The 21,758-nt window shown below is 43.9% G+C and overlaps 1 protein-coding gene across 3 annotated transcripts in view; it reads left to right on the top strand.

The window, feature by feature from the left end:
- sema6a (sema domain, transmembrane domain (TM), and cytoplasmic domain, (semaphorin) 6A) overlaps positions 1 to 20,475 on the top strand; it is a 96,402-nt gene extending 75,927 nt beyond the window's left edge. For 2 of the 3 annotated variants that reach the window (XM_061278737.1, XM_061278736.1), the window contains 6 exons: positions 1,305 to 1,445; positions 1,564 to 1,638; positions 5,548 to 5,606; positions 6,455 to 6,475; positions 9,311 to 9,490; positions 17,291 to 20,475. In XM_061278737.1, the coding sequence (XP_061134721.1) occupies positions 1,305 to 1,445; positions 1,564 to 1,638; positions 5,548 to 5,606; positions 6,455 to 6,475; positions 9,311 to 9,490; positions 17,291 to 18,435 (1,621 nt within the window). In that variant the 3' untranslated portion in view covers positions 18,436 to 20,475. The remainder of the gene's footprint in view (positions 1 to 1,304; positions 1,446 to 1,563; positions 1,639 to 5,547; positions 5,607 to 6,454; positions 6,476 to 9,310; positions 9,491 to 17,290) is intronic. The other variant, XM_061278738.1, reaches the window with a different exon arrangement.
- The last annotated feature ends 1,283 nt before the right edge of the window (positions 20,476 to 21,758 follow it).

The following is a 21,758-nucleotide window of genomic DNA, read 5'->3' as shown; positions in this document are numbered from 1 at the left end:
CTGTAACGGCAGAAAAGTCCTCAATATAAACATTCGTCCAGCTCTGAAAAACATTTCACTTTGGCTTGAATTTTCATGGTACCTATAAGTTAAAGTGAAAGATTTAAAAAATAGAACATTTTGCTAAACTAGTCCAAATATGTTGTTTTCCTGCAAAACGTTTGTTCATCTATGTAGCCCAGCGATATAAGGTGAAAGGCTAAATGCTCTCTCCCGGGGCACTTCAGTGATCTCAAGCTGAGTCTGCACGTACTCTAGACATCAGTCCACATTGCATCGAAAAATATATGCTTTTCAAAATAGCCATGTCCGTGCAGACGTGGTATTAGACAGCTGAGACTGGGGGGGGGGGGGGAGGACTTGCCCAGACTTGACAGGGGCAGCTTTCAAGGTCGCCGCTGTTTGTTTCCCAACATACTGCGGCCATGTGACGTGCCTTATGGAGGGGATGAAGGGCAAAGCTCTGCCTCCTTCCCTCTCCCCCCCCCCCATGTCTCCTTCCTGCACGGCCCTCTTTCACTCGCCACGCCGTTCCCCAGCTAGTCGAGCAGCGGCGGGCCGTCGGCCATCTGGCATCACTCGAGTACAGTGACTTTGCCCGCATTCTACCCTCTGGCTGGCGTTAGCTGGATCAGCACGCGCCCGATTGCCGAGCATTACCCAGTGTAGATGGACTCTAAGCTCTAATTGAGAATGTTAATGCGGCACCAAACACTGCAGGGGGGGAGGGGTTAATCCCGGGATGGGGAGAGGAAAGGATGGAGAGAAGGGATAGAACGAAAGATGCCGGGTACGCCCAACGGGATTACAGTGCGCCCCTTTGGGGCTGGGCGGACAAAGGGAATGGATGGCGGGGGATTGTGTTGTGGCTTTTACACTCAAGTGCTGCTCACCATCTGTTGTATCTATATCACTTCTCTTCATTCCAGCATTAGCTCATCGACCTCTGCCTCGTTGTAATCGCACCCACTTTTTTATTTCATAAATGAGCAATTCAATTTTGTTTGGTTACTTAGAAACAAACTTGTCACTTGACTAAGAATCATGGCGTACCGAAACTCCATTGCAGAGTTTTTCAACAGGGACTCTTGGGCTCTTGGAAATGCAATGTAGGCTTTATTGCAGTCACTGGAAGCTTTAAAGCTACAGTGAGCTACTTGCAGCAAACTGCTGACTACGAGAGGAGATGACACAATGCTGATCAATTCCTCTAATACCATACTGTATTTTTTTATTTGCCCTTATACTTCACATCGATAGGCTCTGCTCATCCCTACGTCTGCTGTTTGTCGTCTTTCCTGCAGGTGCAATATAGACGGCGTGGAAGACAAGCGCATCGTCGGCATTCAGATGGACGCCAAGGGTCACGCCCTGTGGGTGGCGTTCACTTCCTGTGTGGTTAAAGTGCCTCTGTCTCGCTGCGAAAGACACGGAAGATGCAAGAAGTGCGTTTAATAGCCGTGACAGCACAAGGAATCCCCCACATATGAAAGCCCCCCCCAAAACTAGCTATGCTAGTGTTCCTGGTACTGCAGAGATGAATGTCTTTTGTGTGTCACCCAGGTCCTGTATCGCCTCCAGGGACCCTTACTGTGGTTGGGTGTCGGAAGGAGCATGCAGACAAGTGATTGGCAGCAAGTAAGTGGCTATTTAATAAGCTACAGATGAAAGAGACCAAGGCAGTCGTGATTGGTTGATAGATACTTTAGCTCTGAGCAACTGTTGACAGCAAGTAGCAAAATGGGCCCCTCCCTGAGCTCGATCAAAACCGGTGGGATTCTACCCTTAATTCTAACTCCACAAATGCCATATGAACCAGAATGTTGTGTTAAGACTAGTACGGGTACATGTAACATATTATTGTAAAGGAAAATTTGGACTTGACTTCCCCTTTAAGGTTTTGCCCAGTCCTGACAGGTCATTAAATCAGTCGTCCACTTCAACTCTCGTGAGTAAATTCTCAGATTCCTGAAACAATTCAGACCTTATTAAAATTGATGGGTGTATCATAACTGTTTTGTATTCATAAATTATTCAGTTGACTTGCAACAAAAGTCGTTTGAAGATTTTGGAAAATTGATCTGCCCGGGGTTAACTCCATCTCCCGGCCCAGTGCCAGCTGGGATTTGCTCCAATTCCTCGCAAGTGGTGCATGTAATAGATGGATGGAAATCATTTAAAATTAATGTGAGATAGAAAGTTATAGTTGGAATGAATACTTGGGTCGTCAGCTTCCTTTACTTCCAATTTGGGTTTAACAAGTATTTTGCTCCAGTGAATTTGAATGCAATCCTTGCTGTATTGAAAGGCCATACAAGCGTTTTACAAGATTTCCAATCCGACGTTCCACCTTCTTTGCAATGCCTGGTAGCCTTCATCTTTGGTCTTGACGTGTCTGCGAGATTTCTAATTTTATGGTGTGTAAGTGCAATTTCCCTCAGCTGCAAAGGCTATTGGAGGGCCCAATGGAAGGAAAGTGCTGTACGCCGCCCGGCCAAAGGCTGGCTGCATAGCCTGAGCAACACTTGATGGTCACGCTCACTGTAATTTCGTGGCGGTAGCTGGGACACAGAGCCCCATTATACTCTCTGGGAAAACAGCGGATTGAAGCTTTGTGGTGGGAAAAACTTTTTACACATGAAGTCACAACAAAAGGATCGGCGCTCCATTTGACATTGAATGAATGTGATCCCTGTGCTGGAAAATGATTAGCCTGGTGTGCCAATGCTACCAAAAGCGCACACACAAACACACAAAAAGTCACACCCATCCTGTTATTATTTTGCCTTGCCGGCGTAAAGCTGTGATTGAAGGAGCCGACACTGGGCCAGTAATAGCGCAAACAATATGGCCTAGTTCCTCGGGGGGGCTAGGATTTTTTTCCTTGGGCGGGGCACGTATATCTCAAATGGTCTGCAAAACAACTAAAACATTTTTTGATGAAGATTCATTATATGTTCCCTATGGGGAAGGTGTGGAAATGTTGAAAAAGATTCCCAGAGAAATCGTAAAATACCCCAAAGTCAATTATCTGACCTGGCGTATATCAGTAGGGGGAGAATGCCCCCACGGCTCCCCCTCTAGCTCCGCCACTGAATATCTCTATTATTTCCAGTCAGCTGTGAAAAGACAATGTTGCTATTTTCCAGACTGAAAAAAGGGCAGGTGATGAAACATCAAAGAAAAGCTGCTGCAATACTTTCTCCCTCATCAAATGCTTTGACGGCAGGCTCTTTTGCGTCACGCTAGAAACCCGCAGCTCTGCCCCTAGCAGTTTTCGATGTCTTCAAAACATTATGGGGACACTTGTGGACATGTGAAACTCAGTTGCATTGTCCCGGCTTTTCTCAAAGGCACAAACATCTTTCAGCTCCTTGCTGAAAAATGTCAGTCTGCAAGACTTCAGCCTCAGGTGTGAATACGTTGCTTGTCTGATGCACACAGAAGAGCCCACCAACACCAACAAGCAGTCTTTGCTGTATACAGGTGTCATCACATTCTCACCCTCGAGATGTTTCGCCAGCATGACGCCACTGGCCAGCTTTAAAGAGCATACACATTGAGTAGTGGGCATCGTGGGTGCCGTGTTAATTCAGAATAATAACTTGCTGTACATAAAAAAAATCTGAATGAGGCGTGATTCCAGTCTAATATTAATGTCAATAAATGAAATCCCAATCCTTAATATGCACATTTTGGGAGTTATTTAGTGTAGGTCGACTATGTTCTCACCAGCATGTCCTTTCATGGCCCTGTGGGAGAGAAAACTTCTCCGCCCCAAGTTGTTGAGGAAACAACAAAGTGAGCGTTAAGGGCCCACAAATTCTGCATAGCAACAAGCAGCTGTGCAACTATGCTATTGTTTATTTTATCTTAAGACGGCACCGGTGTCATACTGTCCCGCATAAGTCTTATAATCATGATGGAATATGTGTCAGACAGTATTTTCTTTTGTTAAATGTCTATGACGATTCTGTAAAGCTCGACATAAACTCGATGCATATTATGATTAAAGTCATTTTGTTGGTTTTGAGGTCGAAAAAAAACTATAGCGATACCAATGTATGTTTTGTTTTTTAGGGTAACAGTGATCTTATGAATGCGTCCAATAAAATTTGCCTAGCAACAAGTGGCCTCACCAGTGTTGTATGTCTCCCTCTGTAAAAACAGCACTGCTGTCCAATAACAACGCTTAAGAAAACACCATTTGGCACAGATGCTTAGATGGGGGTCAGGGTTTACAGCAACCGTGAGGAAATCTGGTGCTTAAAAACTGCTGGCAAGGCTTTCAAGTTGAGAAATGCTGCTGGTGACTGAAATATTGTTGTGGTTTGAAAGGGCCAATAGAAATTTCCACGAGTTGACAGTGATGGTGAAAGTCTGTTTGTTATTCTCCGTGAACCTCTTCATACTTTTTCCTTGTACGTTTTAACGTTGTTTGCGGGATTGGGGGTGCAGCAGGCGGATCTTCATGCAGTAATTGTAAGCATGGGGCGAGTGAGGAAGATGGGCGGCAGGAGGAGGATTGTGAGAAGCTGTCATGCGTGACTATGATCCTGCTTGACAGTTGGTCCGCTCTGTTTCACAGATCTCCTGCCTACTTGGTGGTCTTTCAGCCTGAAAACAGGTCTCTGTGCAGATTGCAGCAGAAAATAGCATCTCCAAAACCTCCCCACGCCAGCCCTTTACTTCACCCCTTGTGTGTCATGTGATGGCTCTCAGGGCTCGGCTACACCTCAGTGCACTGGCCTTGGCCCGTGTGATTGCATGGGCCTCATATCTGAACACATTGTGGATGAAGAAGAGAAAATAAAATAGTTGAAATCTACACTTGGGTAAAAGTAGAAGTATCTTAACAGAAGAAAACTTGGGAGTCAGTGGCACCTTTAGTTGCAGAAAACTTGTGAAAAGGTTTGCAGAACTTTATTTGGGAGCGCTAGCTAGCGTTAAACAGTTTTTTATCATTCCACTTTTTCTGCGTGAATATAAGGTTGACCTGAGTCGCACTTAGACGTTTGACAACTTAAACGTTATCTGGTGTCACTTTAAGTTACTTAGTGCAATTATTGCTACAATTATTACGAAGCACATTCCTACCACTAGTGATCCGTTAGTTAGCGAGCAAACTACTCCACCCTGAAAATTCCATTTTCCCTAGATACTAGAATTTACAGAATGCCTTGGTGTGACTTCTGCTTAGTGCTTTGTAATTCTGGTATTTTCTTCAAACAATTTCATTTTGCAGTAGAATTTTTGTCATGAGCAATTCTGTTGCTACCCCCAGATTGCCAATTATGGATTTATTTTCTTTCGCATCCATGTTTCCTTCGTGGTAGCCCTGGTCTTGAGACCTTCAGGGTGCCTGCTAGGTGTTCTTTGATGGCCTTCCAGTTAAAGCCCTCCTGCCGCTTTTGCTGAAGATTTCTTAGAAATCCGCCCCGTTGGAAGGATGCTTTTGTTGTTGTTTTTCCGATGCGATGTGACTCGGATCGCACCGGCTCTTGGCCTGCTTCCCACTGCTGACCATGATGTCTCTGTTCCCCGCAGATCCGCCTTTGAGCAGGACGTGGAGCATGGTAACACAGATGGCCTGGGAGACTGCCAAAGTAAGCAGGCCCTTTTTCGCTCTCTCACATCTTTCCTTTTTCACGACCTTAGCCATCCCATAATACACACGCACGCACTGTACGCTAACTCATCCTCTATCCTCTGTTTCCGTCTTTGCTGCCGTCACCTTTTTCCCTCCCCCCATCTGTTCCGCCCTCACAATCCTCTCTTTCAGCATCTTCCATCCATCTGCCCTATTCTCTCTCGTCCCACACTCCACTCCGCTCCTCCCGCCGACTCACCCCGGCATTTTTACTCCCCTCGGTCAGTCGAGTTCTGTGCCCTGTGGCGCCAAGACTGTCTTCCTTCTTGCACACTGTCACACAAACATTCAGCGCCACAGTAAGAAAAGGATTTTGCTTGTGTATGTGCACAAAAAACAGAGCACAGAACTCAACCAAATTAGCCAGCCTCAAACAAGAGGGGAGGAATCACACATTGTATACTCGACATTTCTCTTTCCTGGTTTGGTTGAATTCACAGCCATGATACATTTGTTATTTCGACGTGCTCTTGTTAAGACATTTTTCCAATAAAAAAAAAGCCTCACTGGATTTCAGCAAGTTTGTTAGCCGCAGCACACGCTTCTAAAATAATGTCTCACCACAACACACTCCACAAACACGGTGGTTACAATGGCAAAAAAAAAGAAAAAAGGTATTTTGGTGTCATTTTAAAGCAGTACAGCTAAGGCTTTCTTTTTTTAACACTCAGTCGTGCTCTCGTCAGCGTATAATACAATTGAATGCTAACAGTCTAAAAAACAACACATGAGCAAATGACTAGCATCAGTGTTGCAAAAGCATCTTTAGGACCCGCAATAACATACTTTTCCTTCTACTTTCAGATACCTTCGTGGCACGGAATGGTAAGTACCCACATTTACCGTAAAAAGGCACTCAAATGAACGAGAGCCACATTTTATCTCGTGCGCCGTTTAAGTCCGGCCACACCTCTTCATCTCCTTGATGACTTATTCCCTCTCAAGGAAATAAAAACTCCTCCCACCTGTAAAGACGGGTTATTAACGGCCGTGTGTTTAATTACATTTATGTCGTTCCTTCTTTTTGATAGACATTCCTTCCAGTTATAAAGGTAATGAAACACTCCATCATGACCGGTCCATTTCACCCCAACCACCACCCGTGGCATCTCCCCCCCTCCTCGTGCCCCACCCAACCCCCACCCCGTGGCCCTGCTAAAAGAATTAGAAATAGGAACATCTTTAATCATAATTCTGATTTGATTAGCTCGATTAGATCCTGTCATCCTGGATGTTAACACCCCCTCCCTCTCCTCTCTATCCCCTCTACAATTGCATCGATTAGCCCTGACCTTTGCAGCGCTAATTGGATGGATCTGCTTGTTGGTGGTTAAAGGCCTTGATGGTTAACAAATGCAGCGCTTGAGGAACACGACAGGCGTCAACAGAGAGGAGGAAACACGGCGTGGATTGGCTCTGATTAGATGAAAAGCCATCTTATCAAACAGACATGCAAAACAAATTTTCAAGCAAACGTGCTCCTCTCGAGATTTTACTTTCACAATTGAGAAAACAAAAACTTTTCGAAGGGCGAAATTATATGTTGATTAATCCAAATATTGTAATATCCATTCAAAAAAATGCAGCACTAGCGCCCCATGATGCGGCTGCACCCCCACTGTGATCTCCCCTGATGCTGGAGGTCCATGGTCACGGAAAATAAATCGATGCCCATGAACACATAAGCACGCACTTTACAACACACAAACACGGCACCCTCTTCTTTCAGTGACCATGCGGGAGCTTAATATGGCATTGAAGATGAATAAATGCCTCCTCTCCACTCTTCCCTTCTTTACTCAGGAGTAGACATGGTCGCCTTGCTTTTAATCTGCGGCGAGTGAAAAAGAGAGAGGGTGCGCATCCTTCGGCAGTTTACACCCCCCCCCCCCCCTCTCGCTCTGTATGTGTGTCATCTGCCTGAATTGCACTTCCCCTGGCGGTGAGGGAATGAATTATAAAATAGGCCTGTCACACTAATCTCTCAGCCTTGGGCCAATAGTTAAATAAATCATTTTAATGATTGCCACGCCACACGGAGGAGGGAGAGGAGGAGGCTCTGGATGGTGTCGAGAGGGTGTGTGCTAGTTTTACCAGCAGCTTTGCGATCATCCCAGCCGCTAACTCAGCCCCTTCTTCAAACACCAGCGTAAACACACAGTGAAACATACTGCTGTCACCTCCGTGGTAAAAATCAGTGAGCTGAGCCCCACAAAAGCTTCATTCTATTATGGGATATGCGAGACCGCTGCCAAATTGAGAAGGACGGCTTAAGTGGGCACGTCACATGCTAATGTGATTAGCCTGCTTTGAAAGTCAACAGCGGAGAAAGCTCACATTTGCGATACGTTTTTCATGCTTGTGAATAGAGTAAACCTTCAGTTAGCTACTTCCTTAGATTTGGTTGAGACAGATGTAAAGAAAATATCATCTTCACAATTTTAAAGCTTCTTACTTGCTCACAAATAATGGAGAGTGATATTTTGTGGATTGTAGACCTCCACCAAGGCTGAAACCTCATTCAAAAGAAAGAAGCCTTTCCCACCTGATAAAATGTGTTAAATAAAAAAAATATCAAACACATTCAAAGTTGGCCCAACATCACCTTCATTTTATTGTTCTTCAAAATATGCAACCCAACAAAATAAAGCAAGTGTGATTTTTATGTTATTTACATCACCACCAAATCCATTGATCCCTGTCTATCCAGTCTTTTTTTTTTTCTTTTCATATAAAAACTTGCGTTGGCCCACCTCCCCCACCCCTCCACAAAATCCCGTTGGCTCAGTAATGAGCGCATTATTCTGCTTACAAACAAGCAAACGAGAATGAGTTGAGCGCATCCCATCGTCAAGGCCAAACAATCTAAATTTAGCTCAGCACAACAAAGCAGAATTGAACATTAATATTCAGATGCCATTCACTGCTGAATATGGCAAAATGCAGCAATGGTAAAATCAACAAACAGATTTGAGCGAAGCAGTAAGGCCAAAGGGAATCAATTCCCCAACATCTCCAAATGAACTAAAAAGTTAGTGACAGAACCATATATTGAAAAAAAAAAAGTGCGCTAGTGTGCATTGACAGCGTTAGAAGCGCTTCTCAACGATTGGCGAAAAGTTGCTCGACGGGAGCGCCGCAGAGAAGGAAAGTCAGCATGTCGTCATCCTTCCTCTGAAAGGTGCGAACCCTCCGGTGAGGCTGGAGAAATGTGATTATACTCTGACAGGCCCAGTGGAGCTTTGACATGAAGAGAAGGACATGACAATGTGGAGAGACACATTTACTAATGAGTTGCTCACGGGTCTCTGGGGGGGAATCACTTTGTTGCCTCTTGTAGCCAAGCAGCTGTCCTTGGATGTTTTTGGGATCGCAGAGATGAGTGCGTGGACATATATGTGCGTGGGTGCGCAGTTTTCACAAAAAGTTCCGCATAATTTCAGCTTTCAGATGAAATTTTCGGACGAGTATTTTTTGTCTCTTGAATTCCTGAGTTATTATTCTTAATATTAGTTTATTATTATTATTATATTATTACTATTATTTCTATTATTATTATTAATATGTATTATTATTATGTATTATTATATCTCTGCACTTTTTGTGAGTTGCCTCCTTCGGCAAAGCGAGCTCCCGGTTAACCTGTGTTGTGTCTGGCAGGCCGCCGTCACCACCATCACTACCACACCCTGTCACTCCCCACGCCGGCCCTACCCGAGGCCGCCGAGGGCCCCCTGGGCCGGGGCCGCATGGTGGAGCATAAGGTGCCCCCCATGAGTTCAGACACGGGAGAGGAGCCCTACATGGCCGTACCCTCTCAGACTCAGCCCGAAGTCGATGGTAAGCCTTGGAACGCAACACATGCTCTCGGTCCGCTGTCACCTGTGGCAGGGGGGGAGGGGGGTTCTCGTGTAATTGAGATTTACCGCTTCATGGCTGCTTCCAGCTGACGATGTGTACAGATCGCTTTGTCTCAAGCTGACAAATGACTTTACCCTTAAAAAAAACACAGTAGACAAAACACATTCAACGCTCATTAGGATGCACACACGGAGACAGTCACACGTTCGCCCCGTGGGATCACATTTATCATCCCCCGACTCTTCGTGTTCCACAAGAGATGTAATATCCAGGCCATTACACCGCCGATTTATTTATTTCCTGCCGGAGATGGCTAGAGTGTCATCTGTGTCTTGGTGACATGACATTCAACGCCCTTAAAAACCTGCCTGACGTTGCGTCACCTCAAGGACGGCTCATTGGAAGCTTGGCTGGCAGTGAGTGAGGTTAATCTGTTTGTCCTTAATAAGGTTATCAGCGTTAACCCCAAAAAAACATATTGTTTACGAAATAAAAAAAAAAAAAAAAGTAGTTTACAGTGTTATACTTACCGTATTTTCCGGACTATAAAGGCCCACCGGACTATAAGGCGCACCATCAATGAATGGCCCATTTTAAAACTTAATCCTTATGTAAGGCGCACCGGACTATAAAGCGCACCATTAATGCATCATGTCAGATTTTTAATCCAAATCAAATCATTCTCCATTTTATCTTTTTTATTTCAACTTCAGATGCAACAAACGACTTTATAATCACAAAATAATGATCCATAGTCTTTTTGATTCATGATTCATAGTCTTCAGCAGGCCACTTATGCTTGATTTCATGACACAATGCTTCGGGCCAGTTTGAATTTAGGGATTTAGTCCATATATAAGGCGCACTGGACTATGAGGCGCACTGTCGGCTTTTGAGAAGATTTTAGGTTTTTAGGTGCGCCTTATAGTCCGGGAAATATGGCAATTACTTTTTTTTTTTTTTTTTTTTTTTTTTTTTTAAATGTCACACTAGATTAAAACTATCTTGGACATCCCAAATGATGACTTTGCCTACCTAGGAAAAATATATAAATACCATCCCACTTGAATAAATTGGTATTATTGGAGCATAAGTTGCCAAACGTCAGCTGGAAGCAGCGAGCGGAAGCCAGACAGCATGCGTTCAGCGCATCGTGTTGTCATTACCTGAGCAGGTGTGTCACTGGAGCTGTGCTTTTAAGAGTCACAAACGTATGATGATGAGCTCATTCACTGCCAGCGTGGGTATTGACGTCTATAGCCGTCGATGGCAGCGAATGAGTTAAATGGGGGGGGGGGGGGGGTTATAACTTTGGGTTGGCTCCAGTTCAGCATTCTCAGGTAATGACACCCAGGCCTCCTCACCTTTCCAAACAAGCTTCTTATATGATTCATTTTTTATTCTTATTTGATATGGCACTTTTTTTTTATTCCAGCTCTTGAATATTTCATTTCTCCGTACGACTCAGCTGCAGTGATCTTTGTTTGAGTTGCTTTTCTGTGAGCAATGCTGGATATGTTTGCATGGCTTCAAGTCACATCTTTTGTTGCTGTTAGTTTTTCAGCTATTTATACGTATTTGACTTTTTTTTTCCAGCTTTGATGGTATTACGTACAGATTTGCCTGAGTGCAGCTTAACGCGTCTCAGCATGGCAAATCGAGCACCGCAGTCTACGGCGTACATTTCCCGCCCTGCCCATCCTGTCTTCTCTTCTTTCCTGTTGCCCTTCAGCTAACAGCTGTACTGTGAAAAACTTCAGCCAACTCTCTCTGAAAAACTCCTGTCGAACTGAGAAACTTTTCAATGTGCTGGGGGAAAAAAAAAAAAAAAAAAAAGAGACACCAACCAGGCTGCTGCAGGAGAAATAAGGAAAACATGACACTAGCCATTATATTAGGTACAGCTTGAGAGAGCTGAGATTGACTGGGTGACTTTAGTGACTTGGACTAAAATGGGTGTCAAATGACTCAATTTGTGTCAGTAAAAACAGCCATTCATACAAAATATTCAAAAGCCAAAGATTTTGGAATTTGGCACGAAGCCAGAGCCACACAGGCACAGGGAGAGCATGCAAACTTCTCACAGGAAGGCTCCAGCACTGATTTGTACCTCCAAGCAAGTACAAACAGCAAGTATTGCAACAGGGTAGAATGATTTAAAAGATGCTAATAGGTGCAGCACAATTTCCTTCTGGATCAATAAACCTTCTAGCTATTTACCCTGTATATTATTGTGCTGGTAATTTGCTGAGGTGTGTGAGCATTTATTGTCATGAATCTCATTACATTGCGCAAGATTGCAATTACAATTACATTGCAATTACATTCAGCGTTTCAGTAACAGCCCCTTTAACATGATCCCGTTTTAGGATTTAGAAGTACAATTAATATTTACTCTGCGTCATAGTTGTAAGGTTCTGGCTTCCAATCTGAGAAGCTTTACGTTCTCCTCAGCGGTTTTCTACATGCACTGCATCTTCTTCCCGCATAACGCACACGTTATGTTCATAGAAGTTTCTAGATTGTTTCCAATGTGGATGGTTGTTTTTACGTACGTGACTCATGATTGGCTGGCACAAACTGAATGCGAGTGTAGAACAATGTAAATGGTTTTAAAAAGTTTTCCAGTCAAATGTATCAGTTCCTATCAGGAACGTTTCTCAAGATAATTTGGCGCTTTAAAGAAATTAATCCCCCAACTCTTTTTTTCCATTTGCAGCGGAGACGTTGCAGGATCTTATCTCCTAATGAATATTATTATTAGGCCAAAGCCGCTACAGTAATTAAACAGGCGCCGCAAAGTGAGGAGTATTAACAAGCCGGCGGCGCGGCGTTCGTTATCTTCTGCTTCAGTCAGGGGGGGGGGGGGGCTTACCGTATCTCAGTGGCTTTTTTTTTTCACAGTACATTTGCACTTTCTCTGTCTGTCTGTCTATCACAACAAGCCCCGACAACCCTCTCGCCTCAAACCACGCCCACCGAACACCTCGCCATCTCCTGCCACTGTGACCCTCCCTGCATCCAACAGGGATGGCATGTTCCAAGGCTGTACCTTTGTAAAAATGATTCCTCAACCAATTTATGAATACCCCAATCCCACCCCCCTCCTCATTCATTCCTGCTCCTGCCGTGGTCGACTGTCTCCTCTCCAACAAGACTCATATCTCTTCTCTTGTCTAAATGAACCCCCCCTCCCCCCTCCCCTTTTGGCTCTCTTCCCTTTTCTTCCTGTCAGCCTCCTCCCCCTCCTCGTCCACTTTCCTCAGCCCGACCTGTAGCCGCCACTGTGTTGCTCCAATTTATGGCTTCATTACAGCAGCTATCCGCGGGAGACAGACGAGGGTGAAAGAGGGAGGCAAGCTAGACGACGGGGGCAGGAGACATGGGAAATAAGAGAGTGGCGCAAAAGCAACATGCATGATGAGGATTTATTTAACAAGAAGGACAATCGCGGAGAGGTGAGGTAAAAGAAAAAGACAGCCGAAAAGCAAAGGGGAAATAGAATTATGCAAAGGTAGAGCGAGTTTCAGAAAGGAAAAGATGTCCATGCTTTTTTTGTAAGCGGGAGTCAAGTCGACAAACAAGGCTTACACTAGAAGAAGAAAAATTAAAGCCATTACAAGCCCATTGCATTGACAAATTGACAATTTCTTTCATTCAGTAAACAATCTCTCCACATTGAAACGATTACTGAACGCTAATGCATATCAAATGCAGGCTGCTGATAGTTGTTGGCGAGATTACGACCTTGCTCACATTGAGATGTTATTTTTCACTTCAACCAAAGCCGGCCGAAGGAGCATTTTGACATCGCTGCTGCGGACGTCAATCTCGAAGGTTAGAAGTCAGGAATGAGCGCTGACAGATCTTCTTGTGATGCACCGTGCTCGCAATAACGCCAACGCGCAACTCTGACCCTCGGCAGACCACAGATTCTTTGCAAATAAGATATTGAATATTGTAAGAAAGAATCGCTATTGGTCAGCTCCCAGTGGAGTTTGAGTATATTTCCACAATAGATGAAGTCGAGCACATTTAAAAAAAAAAAATTTGGATAACTGAGTAACAACATTGAATAGAAAAAAGTCCATTAAATAGGCATCATTTAACATGTTTATTTATTAAAATAGTTATATTCAAATGATTCAAAGCTTCACAATTGCTTAATACGTAATTTTTTTCTACCTTTTTCTCAGAATTGTTTTGTGTCGTGTCCAAATTGGCTTCAAACATGATTAAACATTTCCAAACATGTTAGATGAATTTAGATTCTCAAAGTGAAAAAAAAACGAGCACAGAAGCTGCTGTCGGCCACAGCTCACACTCCCGCGCCACCGGGCCTCTCGGTAGTCCTAGTCAATCTTGCTTTTTAATGTTCAAAAGCTCTGCGTGCGTGCGTGCGGAGCAGCAGGTGAATCATCGGCTCGTCGTGACTCATAGCAGAAACAGAGGACTCGATGTTTTGCCGACGTTACGCACTTCCTCTACTGACGCAAGCAGCAATTTCCTCCCCTGATTAGCTCATTGTTCTCTTCACGCTGGCTAATTGTCGCAGCTAGCATTAGCGTTTGTATGTTTTGCTTCTTGTTCACCTTCTTCCTCAAACACAGGCTTGTGCTCTCTTTTAGTTCACCGTGTAAGACGGGGTCACCATCAGGCACTAATACAAAGTGATGAGTGCAGACCATCATGAAAAACATGGAGACATTAGTAAATTGAAGCTGCGCAATTAAAAGATCAGGCCTTTAAATATAAACATCTCATCAGTGGGCCGTCTTTCATTTGGAATAACAACACTACTGTGAGGGCCTCATAATGTGTATGCATAAGCTTTAATTGGATCATTAAAGAAGCAATATGTCGGAAGTTGAAAGGATACCAACGTGAAAAGCATTTGAACGACATACTCGCTTGTTGAAGAATAATAGTGTTTATGTTGTTGCCATGGCTGCTCTTACATAAGAGATAAAAACACTGTCCATTTTTATTCATAACTTCCACATGAGAGCTGAAATATGATGGGGGCCCTTAAGCGACTATTTTAATTGACGCCGTTGCTTTAAATAGCAACATCTGTCAGTATTTCAATAATAATGGGCCTTTTTGAAATAACGGCTTCTTTCTTCAGAGCATCAAGCTCTGCGGACTTTTCGGCTGGATAACGATCAATACCCCGCCATGTCTGAGTTTGAAGTGTTAAGTAAAAGGTTTGTGGCAACCCCATCAACCCATTGTGATGAGTCTCCACCTTGAAGCATTTTCCCAGAGTTGACACAAAGAGCAGTTGTGTGGCTTCAAGTCAGCCGGAGCAGCGCCTGACAGCAGTACCAATATATGTTTGACACCCACTAACCAAGGCTGTTTTTAACTGCGAGGAACACATATCAGATATGTGTGTGGAATGTGGGGATGTTGAATCTGGAGGGCAGGCAAAATGTTTATTCCTCATCTATGGGGTTTTTCACAAATCCGATTGTCTCTCCGAACCATGCTTATCATTTAAAAAGTTGACTATTCATAAAAAAAGGCAAGGAACCGAGCAGCATTTACAACAGTCTGTTATTTCTCTTTGATCACGGGAAACACTTTGTCAAATGGAAGCCGGGGGTCTTCAAAGTTTTTCTTTCTCAGGAAGTGTGCGAGCAAATGTCCTGTGATCCAGAGAATGAAAGCATTTAGTTTTAGACCCCCCAAAAAGTCAGGCAGGAAGAGGCATGCAGTGGAGGTTAAACAAGGCATTAACCTCCCCAAGACCACAACAAAGCGTCACTGTCGGCCTTCTTCAATTAAGTGTTTGACCAGAGTGACTCATTGCCCTCTGACCTCCAAATGCTGAGAGTGAAGGTCGGTCTCAATGTCGGGAGAAATGGCAGATAAAGCCAGTCATATTTAGCAAACATTCAAGAACATGAGAGGATTTGCTATTATCTTTTGTTGACTAGAAATATTGTCACTATTCTGAAAAGAACCTGAATAGAAAGTATTTGATATTTCAATTCAAAACTAATCAATAAAAGAAAAGATAATTATTCAAAAATAAATGAAAAATATTAAACAAAATAAAAACAAGCACATATTCAATGACATGAAAACAATAAATGTAGTATTTTAAAAATGAAATAAAAGCTACAAAAATATTTAAAATCACAGAAAGTCAAGTATTAAAAAAGTCAAATAGACCTTATTTAGAATAAATATTTTACAAATAATAAAACCACTAAAAATACATTTTGATTTATCTTTAATTTAGAAATAGGAGCGTCAAGTAGTTTAAAGTTTAAAAAAAAAAAAAACTCGAGTCTGATAACTGCTGTGCTGAACCCCCAAATCTCCCCCACCCCCACAAACAAGTCCCTTTAGGGTCACTGACTGAAACCGTATCCGCTTGAAGCAGAGCTACGGCTTCTCTATATTCACTGCAAAAGATGACGACTCACAAAGTTCACAACGAAAGCTTCAAACATCAGCCACTGAGATGGAAAGCAGATGTTAGCGCCGAGCTCGGCTTTGTTCTCCACCTTAGATAACGCCGCGCACGCTATCTCCTCGGCCGGGCGCGTCCATGTTTTGTCTGGCGAAAATGTTTAGTTAAGCTCCCGGTGAAGTATGACCAAGGCGCACGTCATCGTCACCCCGTAAAAAAGACAAGGCGAGGATGTGTTTACAATCGTCCTCCTGCTCGAGCTTCTATTGTGACGCTGGCCTGCACTTGAGTTCACTTCACAGAGCAGGGTCGTGCTTTGGGGCTGTATTAAAACTCACAGACAGTGAAATTATTTTTAAAATCTGTATTTAAATATTGGCGGCGGTGCTCAATGTGTGCACCTTGGACGAGTGGCTACCTGTTTTCCCACCGGCCACCTTGTGCGTGATGTCACAGCACGTTGGATTTGGCATCCGATCAGCTTTATCTTAATGAATTCTCTTAATTTGATCAGATTGGATGGCATCTTTATGAAATGTCAGCCATGCATCCAAGAAGAAGAAAAAACGGCTTCTGGTAGATTTGGGCCTTCTTTCTTCCCATTCATATCCTTTTTCCTTTTGGCAGATGTTTTCTCTTTTCTTCTTATCATGGATTTTAAATGTGAATCAGGCACAACAAAACACGCTGAGATTGGATTTAAGGAGGGGAATATTAAATATGGCTGCCGAAAGCAATTTCAGAAGGTGTTTACTCGCGATAGGATAAAGCATTTTTCATTTACATGTTTGTTATGAGACCGCTAATCTATTTAGGTTTTTAATTCAGTATCATTTTCTGTCCTTTTGGGGGTTTAGTCCAATTACACATAATGACCCGAAACCCTTTTTTTCTTCAGAAAGCTGCAGTAGCCATTTCTTGCTATTTCTTTGACTAGCAATGAGGGAACTGAATGCACAAGGAATCAATCATTATTATATTTATTTTTGTTTATTATATTTATTTTTCTTATGTAATATGTTTTTGTACAAAATAGCCACGTTTGGTGGGGCTGTTACATTCAACCCAAAATGTTGGGTCAGTCCCTTTTTGAGCCAATTTGGGTTATTTTTTGTCCCAACTGTTTTTGGAGTGATAGTAGCATTTTGTAAATAGTTGTTGGATAGCAGAAATGGCACACTTTAGGTTTTCGATCAAGTCTGATTCTAAGGACACCAGACATTTATTGGCATGTTCCACTCTGCCTGGAGGAGTTGTTTCTGCCGCAGTCTGAATCTGAGGTCCGATGTGTCGTAGGAGGTTTGGGTTGTTACGCTTCAAATGGATTTCAAGGCGTGAATATGCTCTCTCTGCAGGCGTGATCCGCGAGAGCTACCAGAAGGGTCGCGACCAGCTGGTTCCCGTCACCCTGTTGGCCATCGCCGTCATCCTGGCGTTTGCCATGGGCGCCATCTTTTCCGGCATCATTGTTTACTGCGTTTGCGACCACCGGCGGCGAGACTTGGACCTGCCCGGCCGCAAGGACAAGGACAATCACCACCTGCACTCTCGCCGGGGCTCCATGAACAGCGTGACCAAACTGACGGGTCTGTTTGAGACGCAGGCCAAAGACGGCCGACCCGAGGCCATTCTGACGCCTTTGATGCACAACGGGCGACTCACGGCCAACGGAAAGATGCTCATCAAAGCCGACCAGCACCACCTGGACCTCACCGCTCTGCCGACACCAGAGGCCACACCCATGCAGCCGCGCCGCAAGCCCAGCCGGGGCAGCCGCGAGTGGGAACGTAACCAGAACCTCATCAACGCTTGCACCAAGGACATGGCGTCCATAGGCTCCCCTGTCATCTCAGACCTGCCCTTGAGGGCGTCCCCGGGACACATCGCCAGCGTGGTGGTGCTGCCTCTGCCGCAGCACCAGCACCAGCTCCCACCTCACCTCCAGCAGTCCTACCAGCACGAGTACGTCGAGCAGCCACACCCCAGCGACCTCGGCGTGGGCGTCGTGGACAACCAGGGCGCCACCCTGGAGTACAAGACGGTGAAGAACGCCCACCACAATCTCACCATGGTGGGTCCGGACGGGGTGCTGCCGCCCCGTGTGCCCCAACGGGAAGCTTCGCTCACCATCCCGCCGGCGGTGCCGCAAATGGGCAAGCGCCTCGAGGTGCACTCGTCCATCTACGGCCTCCGGAAAGGCTCGTCATCTTCCGCCTCAGGCTCGTCCGGCCTCAAGAAGCACAACACCAACTCGTCCAACTCCTCCCATTTGGCGAGGCACCAGAGCTTCAACCGCGTGGAAACACCGCCCCCCGCGCCCCAGCGGGTGGACTCAATACAAATGACAGCGCAGGGCATTTCTCTGTCGCGGCAGCCAGGCGTGAGCTCCTACGGTTCGCTGCCCCGTGGAGGCATCAAGCACCTCAAGCCCGACGTCCCCCCAAAACCGTCCATTGTGTCGCTTTCCACAAAGGTGAAGTCCAGCGACAGCTGCACATAGTCTGACGGGGGTCTTTCGGACTACACGATAATTTTTTTGTTTGGGTGTACAGTACGGTTGGTCATGGGACCGTTTTTTTTAAGACAACCCTTTCTTTTATACAAACGTGTAAATAACAAGCGGGGGAACAATTGCTACAGACAAGAGGACCCAGACGATTTGATCTGTGTAGCATGGACAAGTGGGGGCTTTCTTGATCTCTACCAGGACAAAATGGATTCAGGTGGGCAATGGGGAACCGGGTGGGGTTTTTTGAGTGTACAGTACATTTAGGGCCCGCCTGCCCGAAGACTGGAAATACGTTTCAGCTGCCTGTCGGAATACTGTGAAAAGCCTCCAAGTGTTACAGCAATCAAACCGCCGCCTGGACTGGCCCGGACCAGAAAAATCCTCCCGTTTCACTGAACAACACTTGACTGCTAATACTAATAGCGCGTTGTATTTATTTTTTATGAAGTGCTTTTGAAGAGAAAAAAAAAAAAGACTTTTTAGGATCATCAATGAGAGGGCAGAAAAATCTTTTTAATATGAATTAATCAAGTGTGATTGAAAAAAAAATACAACACATATTTAAAGTCATTAAACTGGAGCCAGTAGATTTTTTTTTCTTAATGACTTAAAGGTGAGGAAGAGAAGATATTTATTTACAGTGTGCCACAACGGACTTTTACTGTCATAGACCATTTAATTTAAAAGGAATATTTACCCTTTTCAATCCATGTGTGTGTGTGTGCGTGCGTGTAATGCCGCTCCTGATTGGCTATGTCATATCAAGAATCTTTCTTTAAACCCATCCCCACATGTAAATTTGTGCCTTACACCTTCAAGTAGTAACAATGTTTTCTTCGATAGTTGTTAACATGTAGTGTTTTTACTTTCTTACGTCATGTTTCCCTGATTTGATAAAAATTCAATTAAAGAATGTAGATGTTATTGTTGTAATTCTACTCCCCTACACACACACAACCACAAACATCTATGTTGTCAACTGTGCCATGAATGAGCTTTTGTTTTATGTGTCCACCGAGACGTCATTGTTGTCGTGTTTTTACACAATTGTACAATTGTAAGGCGGTGGCACGACCGATTGACACATTTGTTACGCGATTGCACTGCTAGCAGTTAGCATAGCGTTAGCGACCCGAGCTTATCTGGTAGTGACACCAAACGGGGCTTCTTGAGTCACATTAAACAGGCTGGTTCCTGTGAAGACAATGAAAAAAACCGTGACCTAATAATAATACAACAGCCCATTTTGTAAGGAGAGTCTTTAGTGCAAAGTTAACTAAATCTACCCATGTGTTAGCTGTCATTTTTTGAGCTGTCCCCACACTTAAATCAACAAAGCGCTCTTTTAGTGTTATCTGTGTAGATAGGTGAATGTTTTATTGATCTGTTTTTTTTTCCCCCCAAAGCCAATTTTGTCTCAAATCGCAACCCACTTGAGAAAGGCTTTGGATTGAAAGGTGGCCTGTGACTATGCTAATACAGTCTATGATTTGTTTGTTTCCTTGTTTAAAAATACATTTGACCCAAAAGCGCTTGTGGTTGGTTGATGACCAGCCCAAAATCTTCTGGAATAAGCTCCTGCTCCTAAATGCGGCATGTTACAGCTTTGCAGGTTCCTGTGCCCCCCTGACAAGAACTATCAAGTCAAAAATGTTTCAAGTGGTCACAAGCAGACTGTGACAACTCGAGGATGTTCTCATGTGCACATTCTGTGTGAAGTCTTTGAATCTAGTTTATGAGGTCCAATCGGCCAGTGAGGTTCTCTGGTGTGTGTGTGTGTGCCTTGTCGTCTCTCTCCCATCCCCTGATAACACGCAAAGCGCAGTGACCGGACGATGACGTGACCTTTGTGAGCTTGTAAAATATTGTGATGTCACACGTTTTTTGCCCTGTTTTTCCACCTCCTTAACATCTGATTCACAACTTAATGTATGTTGTAAAGGAATAAAAAAAAAAAGAAAGACTTTAATTTAATGCAAAATGTAATTTAAAAAGAAGAAAAAAAATAAATTCTTGTCATGAAGTCCTTGACTTTTTTGCCCTGCATGTCTCTGAACGAGGTGCTTTTTTATGCTTGTTTTGATATTTATTTTGTTGAAGATAGCATACTTGATGAATAATTAGGAAAATTGGGCAGTTTTTCACTTTACAAACTAAAGATTGAAATCTTGTTCTTAAATAATCATCATCACATTAAACAGAACAGATTAACTCAGATATGTAGCATCAAATAATTGTAAAATATTCCTAAATAAAAAAATTCCTCATTTGTTTTATTTTTCTATAGGCATATGTTTTCTATTCATTTCCTTTATATTATTACATGGTAGCTCTATAGCTGGTTAGCTAGCTAGCTAAGTACTGACGGAGATGTGAAGGTACTCTAATAATTACATCTATAGTCCCAGATTATTACGAAACATGCATCATAGCTCTGTTTTTTTGTTGTTATGCTTAGTAGATAAATACAGTGATTAAAACGATGCGTCTCTTTGCCAGCAAGTCAAAGACACAAATGTATCGAGTTAACCTTGTTAGTGGGCTTGTGTTTCCATGACGAACACTCGCCATCTCCAATCCTTCTGCATAACAGTGTAATTAGTCAGGGCATACTGCTGCATATTAGAAGGCTAAATGGAGTGTGCAAATTGGAGAGCAATATTTATGAAAGGGGCTACACAATGCAAAGCAGAATTACATTGAGATGGGAAACAGTCCTTGTAATGCGATACGTACGGTGTTGCGGCTATTTCATAATTACATTGACGTTTGTGCCTTGCGGAAACAAACGGGAGGTAATTGTGAATGACAGCTCACGTTAAAAACGGAGGCATGCTTCCGTGTTGTCGCTCTGACAGGGTTGTAATCACAACTTGACAAGGAGTTTCAAAAAAATGAGACCCAACACTAAAGGCATCTTTGCACGTATCAAACATTCAGAGTTGATCGTGTACATTTTATCAACTGACAGAGCAACATTAGCAGTGGCTGTGGCCTTTCTCGCGTAAATCCACAAAGATATTACGACCCGTCAAGTCGAACCCGCCAGACGGTCGAGAATCCCCGCGGTCCCCGGGCAGACCCACTCATCAGACGAAGCGGAATCCACGCGCTCGGGGCCTCGCTCACTGCTCGGTCTGGCACCGCAATCTGAGGGGACAACGATTTTAGTCACCTTCTAATCCTGGCTTTTCCCATCCGTGTGTCATTATCCCAGCACTGATACTGTCTGGAGCCCCCGGCGCTCAAATGGCACAAAGCCCATATTCATTTTTTAAAATCAGATGTGAAGGCAGGAATAAATGAAAAATCAT

This window comes from Syngnathus typhle, linkage group LG5 (genome assembly GCF_033458585.1).
Source record: "Syngnathus typhle isolate RoL2023-S1 ecotype Sweden linkage group LG5, RoL_Styp_1.0, whole genome shotgun sequence".
Classification (NCBI taxonomy): Eukaryota; Metazoa; Chordata; class Actinopteri; order Syngnathiformes; family Syngnathidae; genus Syngnathus; species Syngnathus typhle.
The sequence above is the reverse complement of the archived record's forward strand: the minus strand, read 5'-3'. Positions and strand labels throughout refer to the sequence as shown.